This window comes from Oryctolagus cuniculus, chromosome 1 (genome assembly GCF_964237555.1).
Source record: "Oryctolagus cuniculus chromosome 1, mOryCun1.1, whole genome shotgun sequence".
In the NCBI taxonomy this organism is placed as follows: domain Eukaryota; kingdom Metazoa; phylum Chordata; class Mammalia; order Lagomorpha; family Leporidae; genus Oryctolagus; species Oryctolagus cuniculus.
The window spans coordinates 209,559,777-209,583,843 of record NC_091432.1 but is presented as its reverse complement, the minus strand read 5'-3'; the positions used below and the strand labels follow the sequence as shown (position 1 = coordinate 209,583,843).

Sequence of the window (24,067 nt, the reverse complement as noted above, 5' to 3'; positions counted from 1 at the left end):
CTTCATTTTTATATAGTCAAGGACTTAAAGTCACCTCGAAGCAGCTTTTGTTTTTTCTGCAAAGAATCTCTAAAGAGGGTGCCTGTCCTCAGGTGCTCAGCAAAACTACAGCTGATAGAACTTTGAATGGCGTTAAGTATCACCTGTTTGGAAGGGGTGGTGAGGAACCACGGAGGAAACAGAGGGAATGATTCGAGGTCTGAACTCTGCAAGGTAGTATTAAGTGAAACAGAGTTGATTGCTAAGAGACCTGCTGAGAAATTTATAACACAGCGTATGACAGAGGATGGTTGTCCTCTAAACAGCGCCTGTGAAAGAACTTCATCCTGGCCGCACTGACGGCAATGATAGCAGAAGATTTAGTCTCAGCCACTTTATTTCAGACCTGAGACTGGGAGTAACTGTGCCAGCACACAGGGCACAGTTGTCCTTCTTAAGAGTTGTCCTCCCTGGAGCCCTGCTGAGTCTTGTGTCCTCCTTGAAAATTCTCAACCTGCTCCTGCTGTCCACACCTTCTGCCCTCAAATTCCTCACCTGCTTTACCCCAGTAAGTACTTCAGCATTTATTGGCTCAAATCTCTGGCACCTCTGGGAAGTAACTATTAACACGATTTGTGTCATTCCCACTGTTGTGGGGTGGCCTGGATGCCCTGGATGTGGTTGGGAGAGGGACTTGAAATGACTTCAATCTAAAGGTTCTGGAGTTTGGCTTTAAGTCTCCTTCACTAAAGGGTAAAACTAACACTACTCAAGGAGACAGGACCAAACCTGCAACCCCTCAAAAACCACATAGGGTGATGGACTAGAAAGAGAGAAGGGACCCTTAAAAAGAAGGATTGAATTGCCACAAAATTTACAGTAATATGTACAGTGATGAATTACAGAAAAGACTGATGGGAGCTTTTGAGGACTTGTATCCAACTGAGAACATGACAGATGAAAGAGGGAATGTGAACATGACGTCTGGGATAGTAATGCAGTGATAAAAACTATAAAGATCATCTAAATGCAGGAGTCAGAATGCCATACTCACAGTGACTCAGCTCCTTATTACAACATCATCACGACAATAATAAACACAGAGTAGTAAGAGCGTAATATGGAGAACGGAATTCTGAACTTCCTTCCTCACCGGCTAGTAAGATTCAAGTATTACACACAGTAAATGTGCACTATTCATACTCTAGATTAGGTTTCATTCAGAAATTAGCCAGACTGAAATAATGTTTTTAAGAAATTTCCACATACTCTTTTTTCCCCAGGCGCATTTTAAATAAGAAGTAGTGGCAAAAACTAATTGTTTTCTACTAGGAATCCCCTTTTCTCAGTAATATAACTCCCAAACTGTTAAGCTGTTCAAAATGAAGACTCTAATGTTAACATTTCTTTAGTTTTAACTATTGAAAGTTTATTGCAAAATGCATGCATACTTCCTTAGGTTTGGGATTTTCTTCTCATATGTATACTTATATTTTTAAGGCATTTTCCAGGCATACTACTCTCCCATTGAATCTGTCTTCTCATCACTGACTTTCAGAACACCTAATGGCCTCTGCAAATGTAATCAGGAGGTTATACACAGTCATCTCTCTCCCTGTGATACCAGAATTCATGGATGTTCAAGTCCCTTACATGAAATGACATGGTACGCAGCATTTGCACATAAGCTACACAATCCTTCCATATATTTTTCATTGCTAGATTATTTATAGTATCTACTACAAGGTAAATACTATGCAAATAGCTGTTATACTGTATTGTTTAGGGAACAATGACAAGAATAAAATGTCTACATATTCAGTACAGACAACCATTTAGGCCTACCCACATAGTACACAACAGCAACAATGCAACTTTCTTCCCTATTATATTCAATCCATAACTGGATGATTCTGCAGATCCAGAAACATAAGACTGACTATACTTCCATCCATAGCACCTAAGAAATCAAACAGGAGGCTGACATTGTTGACACAGCAGGTAAGACTGCCATCTGTGACACCAGCATCCCATATGGGCACTGGTCCATGTCCCAGCTGCTCTACTTCCCATCCAGCTCCCTGCTAATGACCTGGGAAAAGCAACAGAAGATGGCCCAAATGTTTGTGGCACTCATATAGAAGAATGAGGCTTCCAGCTGCTGATTTTGGCCTAGCCCAGCACTGGCTATTGTGGCCATCTGGGGAGTGAACCAACAGATGAACGATCCTCCCTCCCATGTAACTCTTTCAAAATAAATAAATCTTTAAAGAAGTCAAACAGAACAACACTGCTTATCAAACCACTGTAGCAAATTTTTTTCATAGCATTCTCAATGAATCAATTTTTATTGAGATTAAATTTTAAGTTTTACATGATAATATATTTATGGGATTGCACTGTGGCATAGGGGGTAAAGCTGCTGCCTATGGCGCCAGAATCCCATATGAGCACCAGTGTGAGTCCTGTCTGCTCCACTTCCAATTTAGCTCCCTGCTAATGGGCCTGTGAAAGCAGTAAAAGATGACCCAGGTACTTGGGCCCCTGCACCCACGTTGGAGACCCTGAAAAAGCTCCAGGCTCCTGGCTTCAGATCAGCTCAGGTCCAGCCATTATGATCATTTGGAAAATGAACCAGCAGATGGAAGATCTGTCTTTCCTTCTCTCTCTTTCTCTCTCTGTAACTCTGCCTTTCAAATAAAAAAGTAAATCTTAAAAAAATATTTAAGAATCCAGATACCCATTATCAACTTTATTCTCTACTAATATTACAATTCTACAGAGGTTAAAGAAACATCTGAAGGAGCCGTGGCACAGTGGATTAAGCCACCACCTGCCACACCTGTGCCAGTTTGAGTCCCAACTGCTCTAATGCCTATCCAATTCCCTGCTAATGTGCCTGAGAAAGCAGCTGAAAATGGCCCAAGTGTTTTGGTCCCCGTCACCAACATGGGAAACCTGGATGGAGTTTCAGGCTTCTGGCCTTGGCTTGGTCCAATCCCAACCAATGCAGCCATCTGGGAAGTGATCCAGTGGGTGGAGGATCTGTTTCTCCCTCTCTGAAACTCTGCCTTTCAAATGAACAATAAATAAATCTTTAAAAAAATCTTAAGTTACTAAATTTGCCTGTGAGGAATCCCTCCCTCTTTTGTCCTCATACCAACCTGTTTACTGACAATAATCCCATCATACTTTTCTTCCTCAATACCACTTACATATTAATTCTCATTAATAAATGTAGAAGTAAATAGTTGTTCTCTTCTTTAGTCATTTTCATGTGTGCCACAAAACTTTGTAATGTCATGGATCAACTAATGTCTGGCATGTAAATTAATCAAGGATCTGCTGGTTTGCATACCAGACGGTTAGTCTACCTTCTGTTACCACAAATATACACTTAGATCATATATTCCAGTATAGGCCACTACTTACAAAAAATTTTATTGTAATCTGAAGCTACACTGAGTTAATATGACTTTTTTTACTTCATTTTTAAAGTATTTTCTGTTAGTACATTCTTACTTGCCATCTCTTTTTCACACCAAAGTTCTGTCCACAGAAAAGGCCTATATTCCCTTGATGTAACAGCATATAGCACAAACACCAAAAAAGTGACCAGGTTACTTAAGGCATACAATGACCTTCAGGAAGCAGGAGCAAAAGTTAGGACTAAGTGACTTGTTGAGCTTTAATAACAGCACAGTGTTTCTCTTGAGTGTTTCTCTAGGTGCTCCTTTCTGTGGAGTTCCTCAGATTGGTTTGTATCTTCCTGACTTGGAGATGGACAAAAGTTTCTTAAGGCACAGAAAGCAGTAAATGGAAAAGGCAATACTGGAAAATTCGACTTCTTCAAAATTAAGAATCTCTGCTCATTAAAAGACATCATTATAAAAATGAGTATTTTTAAAAAATATTTTATTTATTTGAAAGACAGAGTTACATGGGTAGGAGTGAGGGGGAGACAGAGACAGAGACAGAGAGAGCTTCCATCTGCTGGTTTACTTCCCCAGTGGCTGCCACAGCCAGGGCTGGGCCAAGCTGAAGCCAGGAGCCAGGAGCTTCATCTGAGTCTCTCACTTGGGTGCAGGGGCCCAAGCACTTGGGTCATCTTCTGCTGCATTCCCAGGCACATTAGCAGGGAGCTGGATCAGAAGTGAAGCAGCTAGAACTGGAACTGGCACTCATATGGGATGCCAGTGTTGCAGACAACAGATCAGAAAGTCAATATTTATCAAAGGATAAATATTCAAAATATATAAGAAATCCTACAACTTAACAATATAAGGCAAATCCATTATATATGTGTAAAAGATTTGGACACTTCACAGCAAATGACAAATGGCCAATTAGCACAGAAAAAAAAAAGTGGTGTACATCATAAAATCATTAGAGAAATTAAAATTAAAACCATAAAAACTGCGAACTGCCCTTTAGAAATGGACAAAATTAAAATGCTTAACATTAATTCTTGGTAAGGATGTAGCATAATTAGAACTCTCAGACATTGTGGTAGAGTATAAAATGGTAAAATCACTTTGGAAAAACAGTTTAGCAGTTTTTTATGAACCAGTAAATTTCCCCCAACGTATTTGCTCCCCAAAATAACAACATACATTCATGAAAAAAAAAACTGTACAAAAAAGTTCATACTAGCCTATTTGGAACACCCCAAACTCGATATAAGCCTTGACATGCTTCAACAGGATAAACAAGTGATGGTATAGTCAGATAGTAAAATGCTACAAAGCAATTAAAAAGGAATGAAATGAACTGACAAATGCAACAAGGTGGATGAATTTCAAAAACAGAAAGCTGAGTATGAAATAAGACTATGCAAAAAGGGCCGGCACCGCGGCTCACTAGGCTAATCCTCCGCCTTGTGGCACCGGCACACTGGGTTCTAGTCCCGGTCGGGGCGCCGGATTCTGTCCTGGTTGCCCCTCTTCCAGGCCAGCTCTCTGCTGTGGCCAGGGAGTGCAGTGGAGGATGGCCCAAGTACTTGGACCCTGCACCCGCATGGGAGACCAGGAGAAGCACCTGGCTCCTGCCTTCGGATCAGCGCGGTGCACTGGCCGCAGCGGCCATTGGAGGGTGAACCTACGGCAAAAAGGAAGACCTTTCTCTCTGTCTCTCTCTCTCACTGTCCACTCTGCCTGTCCAAAAAAAAAAAAAAAAAAAAAAAAGACTATGCAAAAAAGAACCTTTGGCATGATTCTATTTACATTAAGTTCAGTGGGAAAGGGAGTAAGTAACTTCCTGGGCATTAGTTATGTTTATATCTAGATAGGAGATGATGATATAAAATTATATGCACATGTCAAAAATAAGACTATGCAAGGATAACAACACGACATATCAAAACTTATGGGATACAGCAAAAGCAGTGTTAAGAGGAAAGTTTACAGCAATAGGTGCCAACATCAAGAAATCGGAAAGGCACCAAATAAATGAGCTATCAATGCATCTCAAGGATCTAGAAAAACTGCAGAAAACCAGACCCAAAAGTAGTAGGAGAAGAGAAATAATTAAAATTAGAGAAGAAATCAACAGAATTGAATAATAAAAAAAAACATTACAAAAGATCAGTAAACGAAGAGATGGTTTTTTGAAAAAATAAACAAAATTGACACACCACTGACCAGACTAACTAAAAAAAGAAAAGACCCAAATCAATAAAATCAGAGATGAAAAAGGGAATGTAACAACAGATACCATAGAAATAAAAAGAGTCATCAGAAATTACTATGAAGAGGGGGCTGGTGCTGTGGCGCAGTGGGTTAACACCCTGGCCTGAAGCACCGGCATCCCATATAGGCGCCTGTTTGAGACCCGGCTGCTCCACTTCCTGTCCAGCTCTCTGCTATGGCCTGGGATAGCAGAAGATGGCCCAAGTCTTTGGGCTCCTGCACCCACGTGGGAGACCAGGAAGAAGCTCCCAGCTCCTGGCTTCGGATTGGCAAAGCTCGGGCTGTTGCGGCCATCTGGAGAGTGAACCAGTGGATGGAAGACATTCTCTCTCTCTCTCTCTCTCTCTCTGCCTCTCCTCTCTCTGTGTAACTCTGACTTTCAAATAAATAAATAAATATTTTAAAAAAAATACTACAAAGAATTGTATGCCAGCAAACAGAGAAACCTATCAGAAATGGATAGATTCCTGGACACATACAACTTACCTAAATTAAACCAGGAAGACATAGAAAACCTAAACAGACCCATGACCAATACAGAAACTCAATCAATGATAAAGACCCTCCCCCGTATCAACAAAGAAAAACCCAGGACTAGATGGCTTCACTGCTCAATTCTACCAGACATTTAAAGAAGAACTAACTCCAATTCTTCTCAAGTTATTCAAAATAACTGAAAGGGAGGGAATCCTCCCAAATTCTTCCTATGAAGCCAGCATCACCTTAATTCCTAAAACTGAAAAAGATGCAGCAGAGAAAAAGAACTGCCTACCAATTTCCCTGATGAACAAAGACGCAGAAATCCTCATCAAAATTCTAGCCAATCCAATCCAATAGCACATCAGAAAGATCATTCACCCAGACCAAGTGGGATTTATCCCTGGTATGCAGGGATGGTTAACATTCGCAAATCAATCAATGTGATATACCACATTAACAAACTGAAGAACAAAAACCATATGATTATCTCAATAGATGCAGAGAAAGCATTTGATAAAACACAACACCCTTTCATGATGAAAACTCTAAGCAAATTGGGTATAGAAGGAACATTCTTCAATACAATCAAATCAATTTAAGAAAAACCCACAGCCAGTGTCCTACTGAATGGAGAAAAGTTGGAAGCATTCCCACTGAGATCTGGTACCAGACAGGGATGCCCACTCTCACCACTGCTAGTCAATATAGTACTGGAAGTTTTAGCCAGAGCCATTAGGCAAGAAAAAGAAATCAAAGGGATACAAATTGACAAGGAAGAAGTCAGACTATCCCTCTTTGCAGATGATATGGTTCTTTATTTAGGGGATCCAAAGAACTCTACTAAGAGACTACTGGAACTCATAGAGGAGTCTGGCAAAATAGTAGGATATAAAACTAATGCACAAAAATCAACAGCCTTTGCATACACAGGCAATGCCACAGCTGAGAAAGAACTGCTAAGTCAATCCCATTTACAAGAGCTACAAAAAAAAAAAATCAAATACCTTGGTATAAAATAAACCAAGGATGTCAAAGATTTCTACGATGAGAATTACAAAACATTAAAGAAAGAAAAAGAAGAAGGTACAAAAAAGTGGAAAAATCTTCCATGCTCATGGATTGGAAGAATCAATATCATCAAAATGAATATTCTTCTGAAAGCAGTTTACAGATTCAATGCAATACCAATCAAAATACCAAAGACATTCTTCTCAGATCTGGAAAAAAATGATGCTGAAATTCATATGGAGGCACAGGAGACCTCGAATAGCTAAAGCAATCTTGTACAACAAAAACAAAGCCAGAGACATCACAATACCAGATTTCAGGACACACTAAAGGGCATTATAATCAAAACAGCATGGTACTGGTAAAAAATAGATGGACAGACCCATGGAACAGAATAGAAACACCAGAAATCAATCCAAACATCTACAGCCAACTTACATTTGATCAAGGATCTAAAACCAATTCCTGGAACAAGCACAGTCTCTTCAACAAATGGTACTGGGAAAACTGGATTTCCACAGAAATGCAGAAGCATGAAGCAAGACCCCCACCTTACAACTTACACAAAAATTCACTCAACATGGATTAGAAATCTAAATCTATGACCCAACACCATCAAATTAGAGAACACCAGAGAAACCCTGCAAGATATAGACACAGGCAAAGACTTCCTGGAAAAGACCCTGGAGGCACAGGCAGTCAAAGCCAAAATTAACTATTGGGATTACATCCAATTGAGAAGTTTCTGTACTGCAAAAGAAACAGTCAGGAAAATGAAGAGGAAACCAACAGAATGGGAAAAAATATTTGCAAACTATACAACCGATAAAGAATTAATAAACAGAATCTTCAAAGAGATCAAGAAACTCTACAACAACAAAACAAACAACCCACTTAAGAGATGGGCCAAGGACCTTAACAGACAGTTTTCAAAAGAGGAAATCCAAATGGCCAACAGACACATGAAAAAATGTTCAGGATCACTAGCAATCAGGGAAATGCAAATCAAAACCACAATGAGGTTTCACCTCACCCCGGTTAGAATGGCTTACACACAGAAATCTAACAACAACAGATGCTGGCGAGGATGTGGGGGAAAAGGGACACTAACCCACTGTTGGTGGGAATGCAAACTGGTTAAGACACTATGGAAGTGAGTTTGAAGAGGCCTCAGAAACCTGAATATAACCCTACCATACAACCCAGTCATCCCACTCCTTGGAATTTACCCAAAGGAAATTAAATTGGCAAATAAAAGAGCTGTCTGCACCTCAATGTTTATTGCAGCTCAATTCACAATAGCTAAGACCTGGAACTAACCTAAATGCCCATCAAGAGTAGACTGGATAAAGAAATTATGGGATATGTACTCTATAGAATACTATACAGTAGTAAAAAAAAAAAAAAAACACAATGAAATCCGGTCATTTGCAACAAAAATGGAGGAATCTGGAAAACATTATGCTGAGTGAAATAAGCCAGTCCCAAAGGTTAAATATCATTTGTTCTCCCTGATTGGTGACAACTAACTGAGCACCTTAAAGGAAATCTGATGAAGTGAAGTGGACACTATGAGAAGCAATGACTTTATCAGCCCTTGTCCTGACTGTCAAGGAACAACTTAATACTTTATTCTTTTTAGTATTGTTTTGTTCTACTTAATACCATTGGTTGAACTCTTTAATTAACACACAATTATTCTTACGTGTTTAAATTTAACTGAAAATTGATCCCTGTTAAATATAAGAGTGGGAATAAGAGAGGGGGGAGATGTACAGTTCGGCACATGCTCAATTAGACTTACCCCTAACGGTAGAGTTAGAAACGTGCCAGGGATTCCAATTCAATTCCATCAGAGTGGCATATACCAATGCCATCTCACTAGTCCAAGTGATCATTTTCAGTTCATAATTGATCATAATGATAGGATTAAGAGTCAAAGGGATCACATAAACAAGACTAGTGTCTGCTAATACTAATTAATAGAATTTAAAAGGAGAGAACGATCCAACATGGGAAGCGGGATACACAGCAGACTCATAGAATGGCACCAGTCCTAAACAGCACTCTGGCCTCAGAATCAGCCCTTAAGGCATTCGGATCTGGCTGAAGAGCCCATGAGAGTATTTCGGGCATGGAAAACCGACACTCCACCAAAAAAAAAAAAAATGACCTAAATGAAAGATCTCCACGAGTGAGATCCCAGTGGAAAGAACGGGCCATCAAAGAAGGAGGTACCTTTCTCTGAAGGGAGGAAAGAACTTCCACTTTGACTATGGCCTTGTCTAAATAACATCGGAGTTGGCAAATTCAAGAGGCTTCCATAGCCCTGGCAGTTCATAACAAGAGCTTCGGGTGATTACTGACGTCATAAATAAGAGTGTCAATTGTTAAATCAACAACGGGAGTCACTGTGCACTTACTCCCCATGTAGGATCTCTGTCTTTAATGTGTTGTACTATGTGAATTAACGGTATAACTAGTGCTCAAACAGTACTTTATACTTTGTGTTTCTATGTGGGTACAAACTGTTGAATTCTTTACTTAGTATATACTAAATTGATCTTCTGTATATAAAGATAATTGAAAATTAATCTTTATGAAGAATGAGATGGGAGAGGGAGTGGGGATGGGATGGTTGCTGGTGGGAGGGTGGTTATTGGGGGGAATAAGCTGCTATAATATAAAAGTTGTACTTTGGAAATTTATATTTATTAAATAAGTTAAAAAATAAGAATATGCATACTTGTAATTTGTACACTTTATTATATGTAAACTTTACCTCAAATGAGAAAAATGTTAAAAATAAATTCTGTGAAAAAATGTCTATTAAAACCTACACAGTTGGCCGGCGCCACGGCTCAATAGGCTAATCCTCCATCTAGTGGCGCCGGCACACCGGGTTCTAGTCCTGGTCGGGGCGCCGGATTCTTTCCTGGTTGCCCCTTTTCCAGGCCAGCTCTCCGCTGTGGCCTGGGAAGGCAGTGGAGGATGGCCCAAGTGCTTGGGCCCTGCACCTCATGGGAGACCAGAAGCACCTGGCTCCTGCCTTTGGATCAGCGCAGTGCGCGGACCGCAGCGCACCAGCCGTGGCAGCCATTGGAGGGTAAACCAACGGCAAAAGGAAGACCTTTCTCTCTGTCTCTCTCTCTCTCTCACTATCCACTCTGCTTGTCAAAAAAAAAAAAAAAAAAAAAAAAAAAAAAAAAAAAAACCTACACAGTGAAATTGTACTTAGAAAAACAATTTATTAATTTTGGAGGAAAAATATAAATAAATCAAGTATATGAAGGAACAATATGATCTTTATACTTACCCAGATGTTTACATGGCCTGTTCATTTGAGTTCTTCAGGTCTCTGCTAAAATGCAATTTTTACAAAAAGTCCTAACAATTCTATTTTGGCAAACACCCCCACCCTCCTCACTTTCTATCCTCATAACTTGCTTAATATTTATTCATATCTTTATTATCACAGGAACACATTTGTCTACTTTCAACCACTTAATATAAACTCCAAGAGAGCTGGCCTTTTTCTTGTTTTCTCTTGATCCTAGAACAACACCTGACCCTAATCAATATTTGTAATGAATGTGTATCACCAAAGATGGAATCATACCTGGGGGCAAACACTATAAAAGGCTTTGCATAGGGGGAGAGAGAGCATTCTAGATCACATGATTCCATCTCCAACATTCCAACTCAGGCAATTAATTTGTGATTTGAAATAGATTTTAATGAATTGGTATCTGTGCTTGAAGGAATAGACAAAAAATACACCAATGAGGGTTTCCTTTCTCCCATCTCTCTACATTTTGGTCTCTGCCCATAGAGAGGCTGGCATTTCTGCTGAAGACCACCTACCCCACATGATACTTCAGTAAGTTCATGAAAAATAGAATTAAGTTTTTTAATGCCAAAAAAAATTTGAAATCCACACATATGGTCTCTTTCCAGCCCTTACTCAAGTGCTCTTTCAGCAAGGATGAGTGAAAATCTGATAAATAATATATTCATCTGGACACATTTTACTACAGGGTGAGATCAGCTGAGATGTTGGCCCATGTTCTTGCTAGCTCCTTGTCTCCTATTTTTTTTTTTTTTTTTAAGAAACTCTACAAAGTTTTGACTTTCTCAGTGCCACATCTGACTGGTCATGTGAAGCATGCCTTAAGGCCTCTTGCAGGCTAACATTCACAAACCTTAGCTAAGTCTTCAGGCAGTCTGACATACCAGTTAGAGGATTTCAGGCCTAAGTCATGTCCTCAAGTACAGCTTCCATCTAAGAGCCTTGTACTAAGAGTTCTATAATACTTGGGTAGATAAACAAAGTTTATACTAGTGTCCCATTTGGACAGTCATCATGGAATATATACTACAATAGTCAAAACACCAAAGGAGTTCTGAAGTCCAATTTCAAGAAAAAAGAAAAAAACATAAAAATAACATTTCAGGGCCGGTGCTGTGGCATAGTGGGTAAGGCCACCACCTGCAGCACCAGCATCCCATATGGGCACCGGTTCATGTCCCGGCTGCTCCACTTCCTAGCCAGCTCTCTGCTATGGCCTTGGAAAGCAGTTGAAGATGGCCCAAGTCCTTGGGCCCCTGCATCCATGTGGGAAGACCTGGATGAGGCTCCTGGCTCCTGATTTCAGAGCTCCGGCCATTGCGGCCAACTGGGGAATGAACCAGTGGATGGAAGACCTCTCTCTCTCCCTGCCTCTCCTTCTCTCTGTGTGTAACTCTTTCAAATAAATAAATCTCAAAAAAAAAAAATAACATTTTCATTTGTGCTAAATAAGTTATTTTAATAAATATCTTATCATACAGGCATAAAAAAATCCCTATCATTTCAACAATTAAACCCAAACTTTGAAACTATTCAATAATTAACATGCTCATTTTGAAGTTTTTACCTATGAGTGTATTAAATATAATACAATCACTTATATATTTACTGGTTTATGTCACAATATTAAAACTTCTTAGCATCCCCAGACTATTAAAAGCCTCCTGCTAACCCTACTGTCTTTTTCTTTTCCTTAATAAGTATATTACCCGCTACTGTTTGTATTTATTTAAAAATTTTTTAAAAGAAAAAAAATTTCTAACTTGAATGTGATTTGGGTGTCTAAAAGCCATCCACATACCTGATACAGGTAGCAGGTTCATAGTTCTGTTAGAAGAAATGTCATAGAGGTCTAATGTTTTATCTGGACTTAAAAAGCAAAAAAAATCTAACATCAAATTAATACCTTTTCTTGTTTCCTTTTTATTCCGCCAATAAGTAACCTGATTTAATGCCACTGTTCTTCATTCAAATGGTCTAACATAGTAGGAAGTTTTGCTTTCTCTGCTCTTTCTCAGTTAGCTGGTTATTATCAAATATCCAAAAACAATTCTCATTACAGCCAAGTATTTTCACATGAAGGTAGTTTTCACTTAAAATAAAAACATATGAAAGTGTAGATTGAAAAATAATATAGCATACACAAACTAGTGGACACAAACTAGACATTAAACTAGAGACATTCAACTAGAAAATTGAAAAAATAGCTACTAGAAAGAAGATTAAAAGGGAAGGGAAAAATCTTAAATTCAGATAATACTTTCTGTTGGATCACTAAGATAACTACCACTAAAGTATTCAGACTTACTAAGAAAAGAAAGCATATGTGAAATGCTGACACTGTCTTAACTACATTAAAAACAAGTGTGTTTTAAGGTGGGCAGAGGGAAATAAGCTAAATGAAAATTACACAATAAAACATGGATGCATTAATGTATGAAGAATTACAATCCTGATTTTTTTGGAGGATAAAAATAAAATTTTTTTTTAGAAAAACAAGGGCATGAGAAAACTTCAGATTAAAACTCATGCTAATATTCTGTACTCACTGAAAAGTACTACCAGAAACAAAACTAAGTAAAACTGCAAGTATTTTTCATCTAACATGGGCAATAAAGACAATGTTTACATCTGTAATATAAACTAGCAATTTATTTACATTTATAATATATGAAGTGTTTTTTAGGAAAAGTTTACCCAGTGTTACAAATTAAATAGGAATTGTTTGCTATACTTAGCAACGATAATGGTAATGTGAAATAAATGTTTAATTCCATTGAACTAAAGCTCAAAAACATTCAAATTAAAAATATGTATGAAAATTTCTAAATTCTTTAAAAGTTTAAAATTTTTCTTCTTTTGAAATGATAGGTATACTTTTTCTATCATTTAAAAAATCTAGTCTCTTTTATCAATTTAATCTATTCAAATAATCACAACAGAATATTTTATATCAGTAAACAAATTCACATTATACAACCCTTAACATTCAAGAATTACAATCCAGAAAGGGCTAGACTCTCTGACACAGAAAGAATTTCTTTCTTTTTCTCACCTCCATTCCTTACATGTAATCTTTATTTCACATCATTCACGCAGAAATATTATCACAATCTGGTAGGTAGATAAGAAAAAAAAATTTTGCTTTCTAGAGTTCATATAAGGTAAATTTACTCAGTCTTCTTAGTATGTTTCTTTTTAACGTTATCTGAAGCATCAGCTACAGGTTTTGAGGCTGATGACCCAGTGCCATTGGAAGACGGTTTTGTTTCACTTTTCTTTTCAAATGATGAAAATTGCTGCTGCCAGCCAAACAGCATCCGACTCAATGTATCCTCAAAGGGAGCCAGAGTCACAGTAGAAGTCTCTGTAATCATCATGGTTATCTGGGGAGAAAAAGTTCAGTTTTGAATTTAAGTACAAATGCTTTCTGTTTCTCAATACTGAGAAACATAAATGAAAAGAAAAAAAAAAAAGACTTCAAAATGCATTCTCAATCTGCTAAAAAGCAAAGGTAGACTCCAGAACAATTTTTGCTCTCTAAGAATTTACATCTCATGGCAAAAAATTTACTTATTAAAAACAACAAAAGAGACCACATTTTTGTATGCCAATTGAGCAGTGTAACCATTTCCACAAAAATACATTTAGTATTCAAAGAAAACAAGGTAAAATATCATCTGTAGTCTACAGCAAATGATCAATATATCTATCTTTACTATGCATTGAGATGCCAGAATTATGGTAATAAAGTGCTTCATATTATTTAATCCTAAAGTGCTTTATTATTACTTTCATCATAAGGATGTGAAACCAGTGCTCTAGAAGGTTAAATAACTTTCTCAAACACTCAAAACTAGTAAGTTTGCAATAGCCAAATCTATAGTTTAACTCTTAAATACACTGTCCATCATTATCTAAAAGTCACAAGCTCAATGAAGCAGAGTATTATTCCTAAGAGGTACTGTAGACATCAGTCACCCAACTTTTTCCATCTGTGTTTCTTATACATGCAATCAAGCCATCAAGAGAGACAGTAGATAGTGCTACCAGGCCTTTATCTGACAAAACAGTGTTCAGAGATTGTTAGATCTGATCAAGAAGTTAGACTAGAATCAAAATGGATCTGGGTAGGAGAACTTTAAGGTCTAAAACAGTTTAAAAAAATTAAGAATTTCTTACTGTTAATTTTTTAAAGACATTTATTTGAAAGGTAGAATTATAGAGAGGGAAGAAGAGACAGAGAGAGATCTTCCAGCCACTGGTTCACACCCCAAATGGCCACACATCCAGGGCTGTGCCAGGCCAAAGCCAGGATCCAGAAGCTTCTTCCATGTCTCCCATGGGGGTGCAGTGGCCAAGAGACTTGAGCCATATTCCACTGCTTGCCTAGGCGCATGAGCAAGGAGCTGAATCAGAAGTGAAGCAGCCAGGACACAAACCAGCACCCATATGGGATGCCAGCAATGCAAGCCATGGTTTAATCTGCTACGCCACAATGCTGGTCCCTATGAATTTCCAAAAGCCAATTCCTCCAGGTCATAAATAATGACCCAAACAAGTAATATTTAAAAACAATTTTCAAAGAAAGGCCTCTACATAATCCACTTGCTTAGGAAAAATGGAATCAAGAATAACACCTTACTAACTCAACATAGCCTAGAAAGCAGGGAATTGGAGAAAGAGTAGACATCACAAGAAAGAAAGATAAGTGCATGCATATTATGTAGCAGTTAAAAATAACGAACAAGGGGTGACGCTGTGGCATAGTGTGTAAAGCTGCCACCTATAGTATTGGCATCCCACATGGGCGCCAATTTGAGTCCCGGCTGTGGCTTACTGAGTGAAGCCGCTGCTTGCAGTGCCGGAATCCCATATGGACGCTGGTTCGAGTCCCGGCTGCTCCACTTCCGATCCAGCTCTCTGCTATGGCCTAGAAAAGCAGCAGAAGATGGCCCAAATTCTTGAGCCCCTGCACCCATGTGGGAGCCCCAGAACAAACTCCTGGATCCTGGCTTCAGATCAGTGTAGCTCCAGTCATAGTGGCTGTCTGGGCAGTGAACCAGCAGATGGAAGACACCTCTCCCTCTCTCTCTCTCTCTCTCTCTCTCTCTCTCTCTGCTTCTGCCTCTCTGTGGCTCTTTCAAATAAATAAATAAATAAATCTTTTTTTTTTCTTTTGACAGGCAGAGTTAGACAGTGAGAGAGAGAGAGAGACAGAGAGAAAGGTCTTCCTTCCATTAGTTCACCCCCCAAATGGCCAGCGCACTGCACTCGATCCGAAGCCAGGAGCCAGGTGCTTCCTCCTGGTCTCCCATGCGGGTGCAGGGCCCAAGCACTTGAGCCATCCTCCACTGCCTTCCCAGGCCACAGTAGAGTGCTGGACTGGAAGAGAAGCAATCGGGACAGAATCTGGTGCCCCAGCCAGGACTAGAAAAATAAATAATGAACAAGAAATTAACAGGGAAAAATTCTTAGGACATATTGCTAAGTAAAATGAGACCAAAACAAGAGTTAGCTATAGTGCAGCCTCATGTTTACAAATTAAAAATACATACCCACATAACATTGTCAGTGTACTAAATGCCACTAACGTATATATTTTTATTTACTTTTAAGCAGCATCATTTTTAAGATTGATTTTATTTATCTGAATGGCAGAAAAAGAGAAAGAGATCTTCTAGCTGCTGGTTCACTCCCAAATGACTGCAATGGCCAGGGTTGGGTCAGGCTGCAGCCAGGAGCCCAGGCACTTGGGCCATGTTCCATTGGTTTCCCAGGCACATCAGTAGGGAGCTGGATCAGAAGCAGAGCAGCTGGGACTCAATTACGTGTTCCATTTTGGGAAGCCAGCATCATTAAGTAGCAGCTTAACACACTGCACCACAATGCTGGCCCCAAAGTATGTGTGTGTGTATATATACATATATGTATATTTTGACAGGCAGAGTGGACAGTGAGAGAGACAGAGAGAAAGGTCTTCCTTTGCCGTTGGTTCACCCTCCAATGGCTGCTATGGCCGGTGCACCACGCTGATCCGAAGGCAGGAGCCAGGTGCTTCTCCTGGTCTCGCATGGGGTGCAGGGCCCAAGCACTTGGGCCATCCCCCACTGCACTCCCTGGCCACAGCAAAGAGCTGGCCTGGAAGAGGGGCAACCGGGACAGAATCCGGCGCCCTGACCGGGACTAGAACCCGGTGTGCCGGCGCCTCAGGCGGAGGATTAGCCTAGTGAGCCACGGCGCCAGCCCCAAAGTATGTATTTTTAACAGCTAACTGTGTTACATGAATTTGACCTCAACAAAAAACAAATTTTTTAGTGCACATGCACATACATACATGAACCAGCCATAACCAAGGATCTCATATCACACTCTGTCTTTCACCAGTGTCAACATGAAAGAACTACATAAAACTGCTGAAAGGTACTGGAAAACAAGCAATACAGAAAGAACCTGAGGAGGCTATTATCCTTAATAGAAAGGAAGCTGAATAAAGTGAGCTCCACATTTATCCTGGTTTTTTCTTCAGGCATATGTGCCAAATCACAGCCAGGGAACAGAAAGCAGAAGTTCCAATGGGCTAAAGAGACAAGCTGGTGTCTAAGAAAGCTAAAATGCTTAATACTTGAAGGCACTATAGCCCAAAGAGGAAGAAACCATTTGGAAGTGAGCCCACGTACAATGTGCTCTGGAAGAGTTTGTAATCCTGAAACAGTATACACATAAGGAGGAAGAAAATTCAAAAGGAAAGTGGACATCAACAGCTGGGATAGATATTTCAGCAACCGATTTTCTAGTACCGGGGAAAACAGGCAGAACTGCCCAGGAATACAACACAGGCTTAAACTGAGACCCCAAACCTAAAGTAGAACAGCACTAACAAACTCTAACACCAACCATCAACAGGATTAAAATAATATGCTGTACATCACACTTGGAGGCCAGAAGAATATTCAATACAGCCCTCCCTTCAAGGACCTTACCAACTAACTATTCAGAGATAGGAAAGTAATAATATCAGTAGCTACAAAACAGTAAAGACTAAATGCAATGATAGAGGTTTGTCCAGAAACATTCAAGAAAGAGATATGAATGTGGAGGACATGATCACATACATAAAAGTAAAGACACAAATACGAATATAGTCATTTAGTGAGAATACAGAATGGAAGGAGCTAAATATTACGTTAACCTTCAATTTTATACCATTACTGGATAAGTTCTAAGAACTTTCCTCTAGTAAGTTGTTCTTTACAATAAACAGTTACAATGAGATATACCAGGTTTATTATCTTGGCCACAGCCTCATTTAACTGGCTGCTAAAAAGAGCTAAAAACAGCTGCGGTAAAAAACAACAGTCTATTGTCAGAAAAATACCAACATCTTACATCTTTTTATAAAATCCAAAAGAGAAGAGTGTCAGAGTTTAAAGTACTTCCTAAGAACATGAACTCTAACAGTTATTTTTTATTTTAAGGATTTATTTATTTGAAAGTCAGAATTACAGAGATACGGAGAGACAGAGAGAGAGATCTTCCATCTATCTGTCCACTCCCCAAACAGCCGCAATGGCCAGGGCTGGGTTAGGCCGAAGCCAGGAGCTTCTTCCAGGTCTTCCATGTGGGTTCGGGGGTCCAAGCACTTGGGCCATCCTCTGCTGTCCCTCCACCACTCCAGGCACATTAGCAGAGAACTGGATCAGAAGTGGAGCGGCCAGGATTCAAACCAGTGCCCATATGGGATGGCTGCACTGCAGACAGCAACTTAATCCAATATGCCTCACGGCTGGCCCCTAACATGTATTTTTCGAAGTCAAGTGTTTTAATAGAAGTTCCGTTCCCAACAGACACATCACTCAGCTGAGGAGTATTGCTGGTATCAGAAATTACTGCAGAGAGAGACTTATGAAGTTCAAAGAAACTGTTCTGTGAATTCAGCCTCTTTCAAGCCTTGATTTAGCAAGGTGACAGAACTGTAACACATAGAATGAATCCCTATTCTTTTACAAATTAAAAACTATCTCATTTAATAAATCATTAAAAGAAAAAGCATCAAACAATTAAACAGCAGTTAGCCTCATGGTCTCTTGCTTAAAAAGGAAACAAAAGAAAGTAGAAACTACAAAGATAACCTCGTTTTTCCAACATATTCTAAAATATATGTTCAGGCAAAGAAAAGTATTTAAAGCTCTGCCACATTCTTTACATAATATCACATAAATTAACATCATTTCAAATGTAGAGAAAAATGTGTTACACAACATAAGTTCTTTAATGGCACAAAGGTGCCAAATAATTAAGCTATCAATGCATCTCAAGGATCTTGAAAAAAAGAAACAAACAAAAAAAACAGTAAACCCAAAACTAGCAGGAAAAAAAATCATTAAAATTAGAGAAGAAATTTTAAAAATGAATCCAAAAAAATACAAAACATCAGCGAAACAAAGAGATGGTTTCCTGAAAAAATAAACAAAACTGACATACTATTGGCCCAACTAACCAAAAAAAGGGGAAAGAAAGCCCAGATCAATAAAATTAGAGATGAAAAAGGAAATGTAACAACAGACACCACAGAAATAAAGAAAATCATCAGAAATTACGACAAAGAGCTGTAGGCCAACAAACTGGGAAACCTAGAAGAAATGGATAGATTTCTGGACATATACAAACTATCTAAATTGAGCCATGAAGAAAACCTAAACAGACCCATGACCAATACAGAAACTCAATCAGTGCTAAAGACCCTCCCCCATATCAACAAAGAAAAACCCAGGACTAGATGGCTTCACTGCTCAATTCTTCACTGCTCAATTCCTGGACACATACAACTTACCTAAATTAAACCAGGAAGACATAGAAAACCTAAACATGGGCCGGCGCCGTGGCTCAATAGGCTAATCCTCCACCTTGCGGCGCCGGCACACCGGGTTCTAGTCCCGGTTGGGGCGCCGGATTCTGTCCCGGTCGCCCCTCTTCCAGGCCAGCTCTCTGCTATGGCCAGGGAGTGCAGTGGAGGATGGCCCAGGTGCTTGGGCCCTGCACCCCATGGGAGACCAGGAAAAAGCACCTGGCTCCTGGCTCCTGCCAGGATCAGCGCGGTGCGCCGGCTGCAGCGGCGGCCATTGGAGGGTGAACCAACGGCAAAAGGAAGACCTTTCTCTCTGTCTCTCTCTCTCACTGTCCACTCTGCCTGTCAAAAAAAAAAAAAAAAAAAAAAGAAAACCTAAACAGACCCATAACTGAGATAGAAATTCAATCAGTAATAAAGGCCCTCCCAACAAAGAAAAGCCCAGGACCAGATGGATTCACTGCTGAATTCTACCAGACATTTAAAGAAGAACTAACTCCAATTCTTCTCAAACTATTCAGAACAATCGAAAAAGATGGAATTCTCCCAAATTCTATGAAGCCAGCATCACCTTAATTCCTAAACCTGAAAAAGATGCAGCAGAGAAAAAGAACTGCCTACCAATTTCCCTGATGAACAAAGATGCAGAAATCCTCATCAAAATTCTAGCCAATCCAATCCAACAGCATACCAGAAAGATCATTCACCCAGACCAAGTGGGATTTATCCCTGGTATGCAGGGATGGTTAACATTCGCAAATCAATCAATGTGATATACCACATTAACAAACTGAAGAACAAAAACCATATGATTATCTCAATAGATGCAGAGAAAGCATTTGATAAAACACAACACCCTTTCATGATGAAAACTCTAAGCAAATTGGGTATAGAAGGAACATTCTTCAATACAATCAAATCAATTTAAGAAAAACCCACAGCCAGTGTCCTACTGAATGGAGAAAAGTTGGAAGCATTCCCACTGAGATCTGGTACCAGACAGGGATGCCCACTCTCACCACTGCTAGTCAATATAGTACTGGAAGTTTTAGCCAGAGCCATTAGGCAAGAAAAAGAAATCAAAGGGATACAAATTGACAAGGAAGAAGTCAGACTATCCCTCTTTGCAGATGACATTATTTTATATATAAGGGATCCAAAAGACTCCACAGAGAGACTATTGGAACTTATTGAAGAGTTTGGTAAAGTAGAAGGATATAAAATCAATACACAAAAATCAACAGCCTTTGTATACACAGACAATACCATGGCTGAGAAAGAATTCTAAGATCAATCCCATTCACAAGAGCTACAAAAAAAAAAAAAAAATCAAATACCTTGGTATAAAATAAACTAAGGATGTCAAACATTTCTACGATGAGAATTACAAAACATTAAAGAAAGAAAAAGAAGAAGGTACAAAAAAGTGGAAAAATCTTCCATGCTCATGGATTGGAAGAATCAATATCATCAAAATGAATATTCTTCTGAAAGCAGTTTACAGATTCAGTGCAATACCAATCAAAATACCAAAGACATTCTTCTCAGATCTGGAAGAAATGATGCTGAAATTGATATGGAAACACAAGAGTCCTCAAATAGCTGAAGCAATCTTATACAACAAAAACAAAACTGGAGGCATCACAATACCAGATTTTAAGACATACTACAAAACAGTTATACTCAAAACAGCCCGATTCTGGTACAAAAACAGATGGATAGACCTATTGAACAGAATGGAAATGCCAGAAATCAACCCAAGCATCTACAACCAAATTATATTTGACCAAGGAGCTAAAACCAACCACTGGAGAAAGGAAAGTCTCTTCAACAAATGGTGCTGGGAAAATTGGATTTCCACATGCAGAAGCATGAAGCACAACCCCTTTAATTTTTAGATTGTTACGAATTAGCAATACCAGACCTCTGTGTTATATGCTGTGCTTTATCACAGTTTGATTGCTGTATTTTGACTCTGTCCACAGTAGCTTTTGCTAAGCAACTTAAAAAAAAATTTATGGGGTCAAATTTATTAACCTTTCCTTTACAGAAAAATAAGTAGAATGAAAGACATAATAAAAATGTTAATGATGGGGCCAGCATCATGGCGCACTAGGTTTATCCTCCACCGTGTGGTGCTGGCATTCCATATGAGCGCCGGTTCTATTCCCAGTTGCTCCTCTTCCAGTCCAGCTCTCTGCTGTGGCCTAGGAAAGCAGTGGAGGATGGCCCAAGTGCTTGGGCCCCTGCATCTGCATGGGAGACAGGGAGGAAGCTCTTGGCTCCTGGCTTCAGAATGGCGTAGCTCCGGCTGTTGCGGCCACTTGGGGTGTGAACCAATGGAAGGAATACCTTTCTGTCTCTCTCTCTCTCTCACTGTCTGTAACTCTGCCTGTCAAATAAATAAATAAAATCTTTAAAAAAAAAGTTAATGAAATATAAGATACAAAACAATGAAACCAAAAGTTGGATCAAATCAATGAAACAGGGGCCAGCACTGTGGCGTAGCACATAGGGCCACCACCTGCAGTGTTGGCCTCCCATACAAGCAAAAGTTTGAGTCCTGGCTGCTCTGCTTCCAATCCAGCTTCTTGCCAGTACTCACAAGACAGCAGCAGAGGATAGACCAAGTGCTTGGACCCCTGTACCCATGTGGGAGACTCAGAGAAGGCTCCGGGCTCTTGGCTTCAGTCTGACTCTGCTCCAGCCATTGCAGCCATTTGGGGAATAAACCAGTGGGTGGATGGAAGATAGCCCCATATATATATATATATGAAGCTATCATCAAAAACCTTCCATCAGGGGCCGGCGCTGTGGTGCAGCGGGTTAACATCCTGGCCTGAAGTGCCAGCATCCCATATGGGCGTTGGTTCTAGTCCTGGATCCTCCACTTCTGATCCATCTCTCTGCTATTGCCTGGAATAGCAGTAGAAGATGGCCCACATTCTTGGGCCCCTGCACCCACATGGGAGACCTAGAAGAAGCTCCTGGCTCCTGGCTCCTGGCCAGTCCAGCTCCAGCCGATGCAGCCATCTTGGGAGTGAACCAGCAGATGGAAGACCTCTCTCTCTGTCTCTACCTCTCTCTCTGTAACTCTTTCAAATAAATAAAAATTAAATCTTTAAAAAAAAATTTTAAAACTTTCCCTCAAAGAAAACTTTAGGCCCAAATGGCTTCACTGGTGATTTTATCAAACATTATCTAACCTACATAAACTCCTTCAGAGTAGAAAATTAAAAATTTCTCTACTGTTTAGTGAGCCCAGTTTTATGTACTAGATAAAATTACAAATAAAACTATATACCAATATTCATAAACAGAAAAAGAAAAATACTTGAAAAACATTAACAAATTGAATCCAGTAATATACCAAACAAGATACTACATCATAAATAAACAGAATTGGTCAAAGGAATGAAAGGTCGATATAATGTTTTAAAAATCAGTCAAGGTAAGGGCTGGCACTGTGGCATAGTGGGTAAAAGCCACCACTGCAGTGCCGGCATCCCATATGGTTGCTGGTTTTAGTCCCAGCTGCTATAGTTCTGATCCAGCTCTCTGCTACGGCCTGGGAAAGCAGCAGAAGATGGCCCAGGTCCTTGGGCCCCTGCACCTGCATGGGAGACCAAGAAGAAACTCCTGGCTCTGGATCAGCACCACTCCTGCACTGCAACCATCTGGGGAGTGAACCAACAGATTGGAAGACCTCTCTGCCTCTGCCTCTCTGTAACTCTGCTTTTCCAATAAATAAGTAAATATAAAAAAAAATCAGTCAAGGTAATCCACTATGTTGACATAAGAGAAAAACAATTTTGACAAAATTCCACACCCATTCATGATAATAACTCTTAGCAAACTACAAATAAGGAGGAAATTTCCATAGTCTGATAAAGGGTATCCAGAAGACACTTAAAGTCAACATCATAGTTCAGTGTAAAAGTTGAATGTTTTCCCACTAAGACCAGAAAAGACAATGAGGTCTACTCTAACCATTTGTATTCAACATTGTACTTGGAGTTCTAGACCAGTGTGGTAAGGCAATACAATAAACTGCATCCAGATTAAGAAGGAGAAAGTAAAACTGTCTTTATCGCAGACAAGATCATATATGTAAACAACACTAAGGAAATCTATGCAAAAGCTATCAGAAACAACATGTGAATTTAGCAAGGTCAAGGGTACAAGAACAATGTATATGAATTAACTGTATGTCTACATATAAGCAATATAAAATTCAAAATTTAAATGCAAAAAATTATGTATAAAGGGACCCAAAAATATGAACTGCATCAGGAAAAATTTAAATTTTAAAAGATGCATGTAAGACAATGAACACCATAAAACATTACCCCAAGAAATTAAAGGAGACCTGAATAAATGAAGAGAAACACTACACAATTATCCAAAACATATAATACAAACTTTCTGACTATATGAATAGGAAAACAGCAAAATAAAGAGAAATAATTACCACAAACTTTTTCTCTGTGTATTCCTGCCATTTGCTTTTATATCTAAGAAATGAGACACTATAGTAGCTGCTCGGTAACATGTAATGATGAGCTATTTTAGAAGCAGCATAAATCCAAATGGAATTTGGGCAAACATAGGAGTTATACATGGATATTCTTGGGCCGGCATTGTGGCATAGCAGATAAAGCCGCCACACGCAATGCCAGCATCCCATACAGGTGCTGTTTCAAGTCCTGGCTAATC

The 24,067-nt window shown here is 39.4% G+C and overlaps 1 protein-coding gene and 1 long non-coding RNA gene across 3 annotated transcripts in view; both read right to left on the bottom strand.

Moving 5' to 3' along the window:
- Positions 1-11,941: 11,941 nt before the first annotated feature.
- The window catches only part of TMEM38B (transmembrane protein 38B), a 47,849-nt gene continuing 35,723 nt past the window's right edge, over positions 11,942-24,067 (bottom strand). Inside the window, exons 6-7 of one of the 2 annotated variants that reach the window (XR_007923490.2) lie at positions 13,559-13,889; positions 11,942-12,595 (exon numbers count right to left, since the gene is read on the bottom strand). Coding sequence is in view for 1 of the 2 variants with exons in the window: in XM_008256762.4 (XP_008254984.1) it covers positions 13,674-13,889 (216 nt within the window). In the remaining variant the exon portion in view is untranslated. Of the gene's footprint in view, positions 12,596-13,135; positions 13,890-24,067 lie in introns of those variants that run through there. The other variant, XM_008256762.4, reaches the window with a different exon arrangement.
- On the bottom strand, positions 17,267-23,072 carry LOC138844936 (uncharacterized). The gene is made up of 2 exons (XR_011381414.1): positions 19,727-23,072; positions 17,267-19,365 (listed from the first exon to the last, which is right to left on the bottom strand). It is a non-coding gene; the product is annotated as an uncharacterized lncRNA (long non-coding RNA).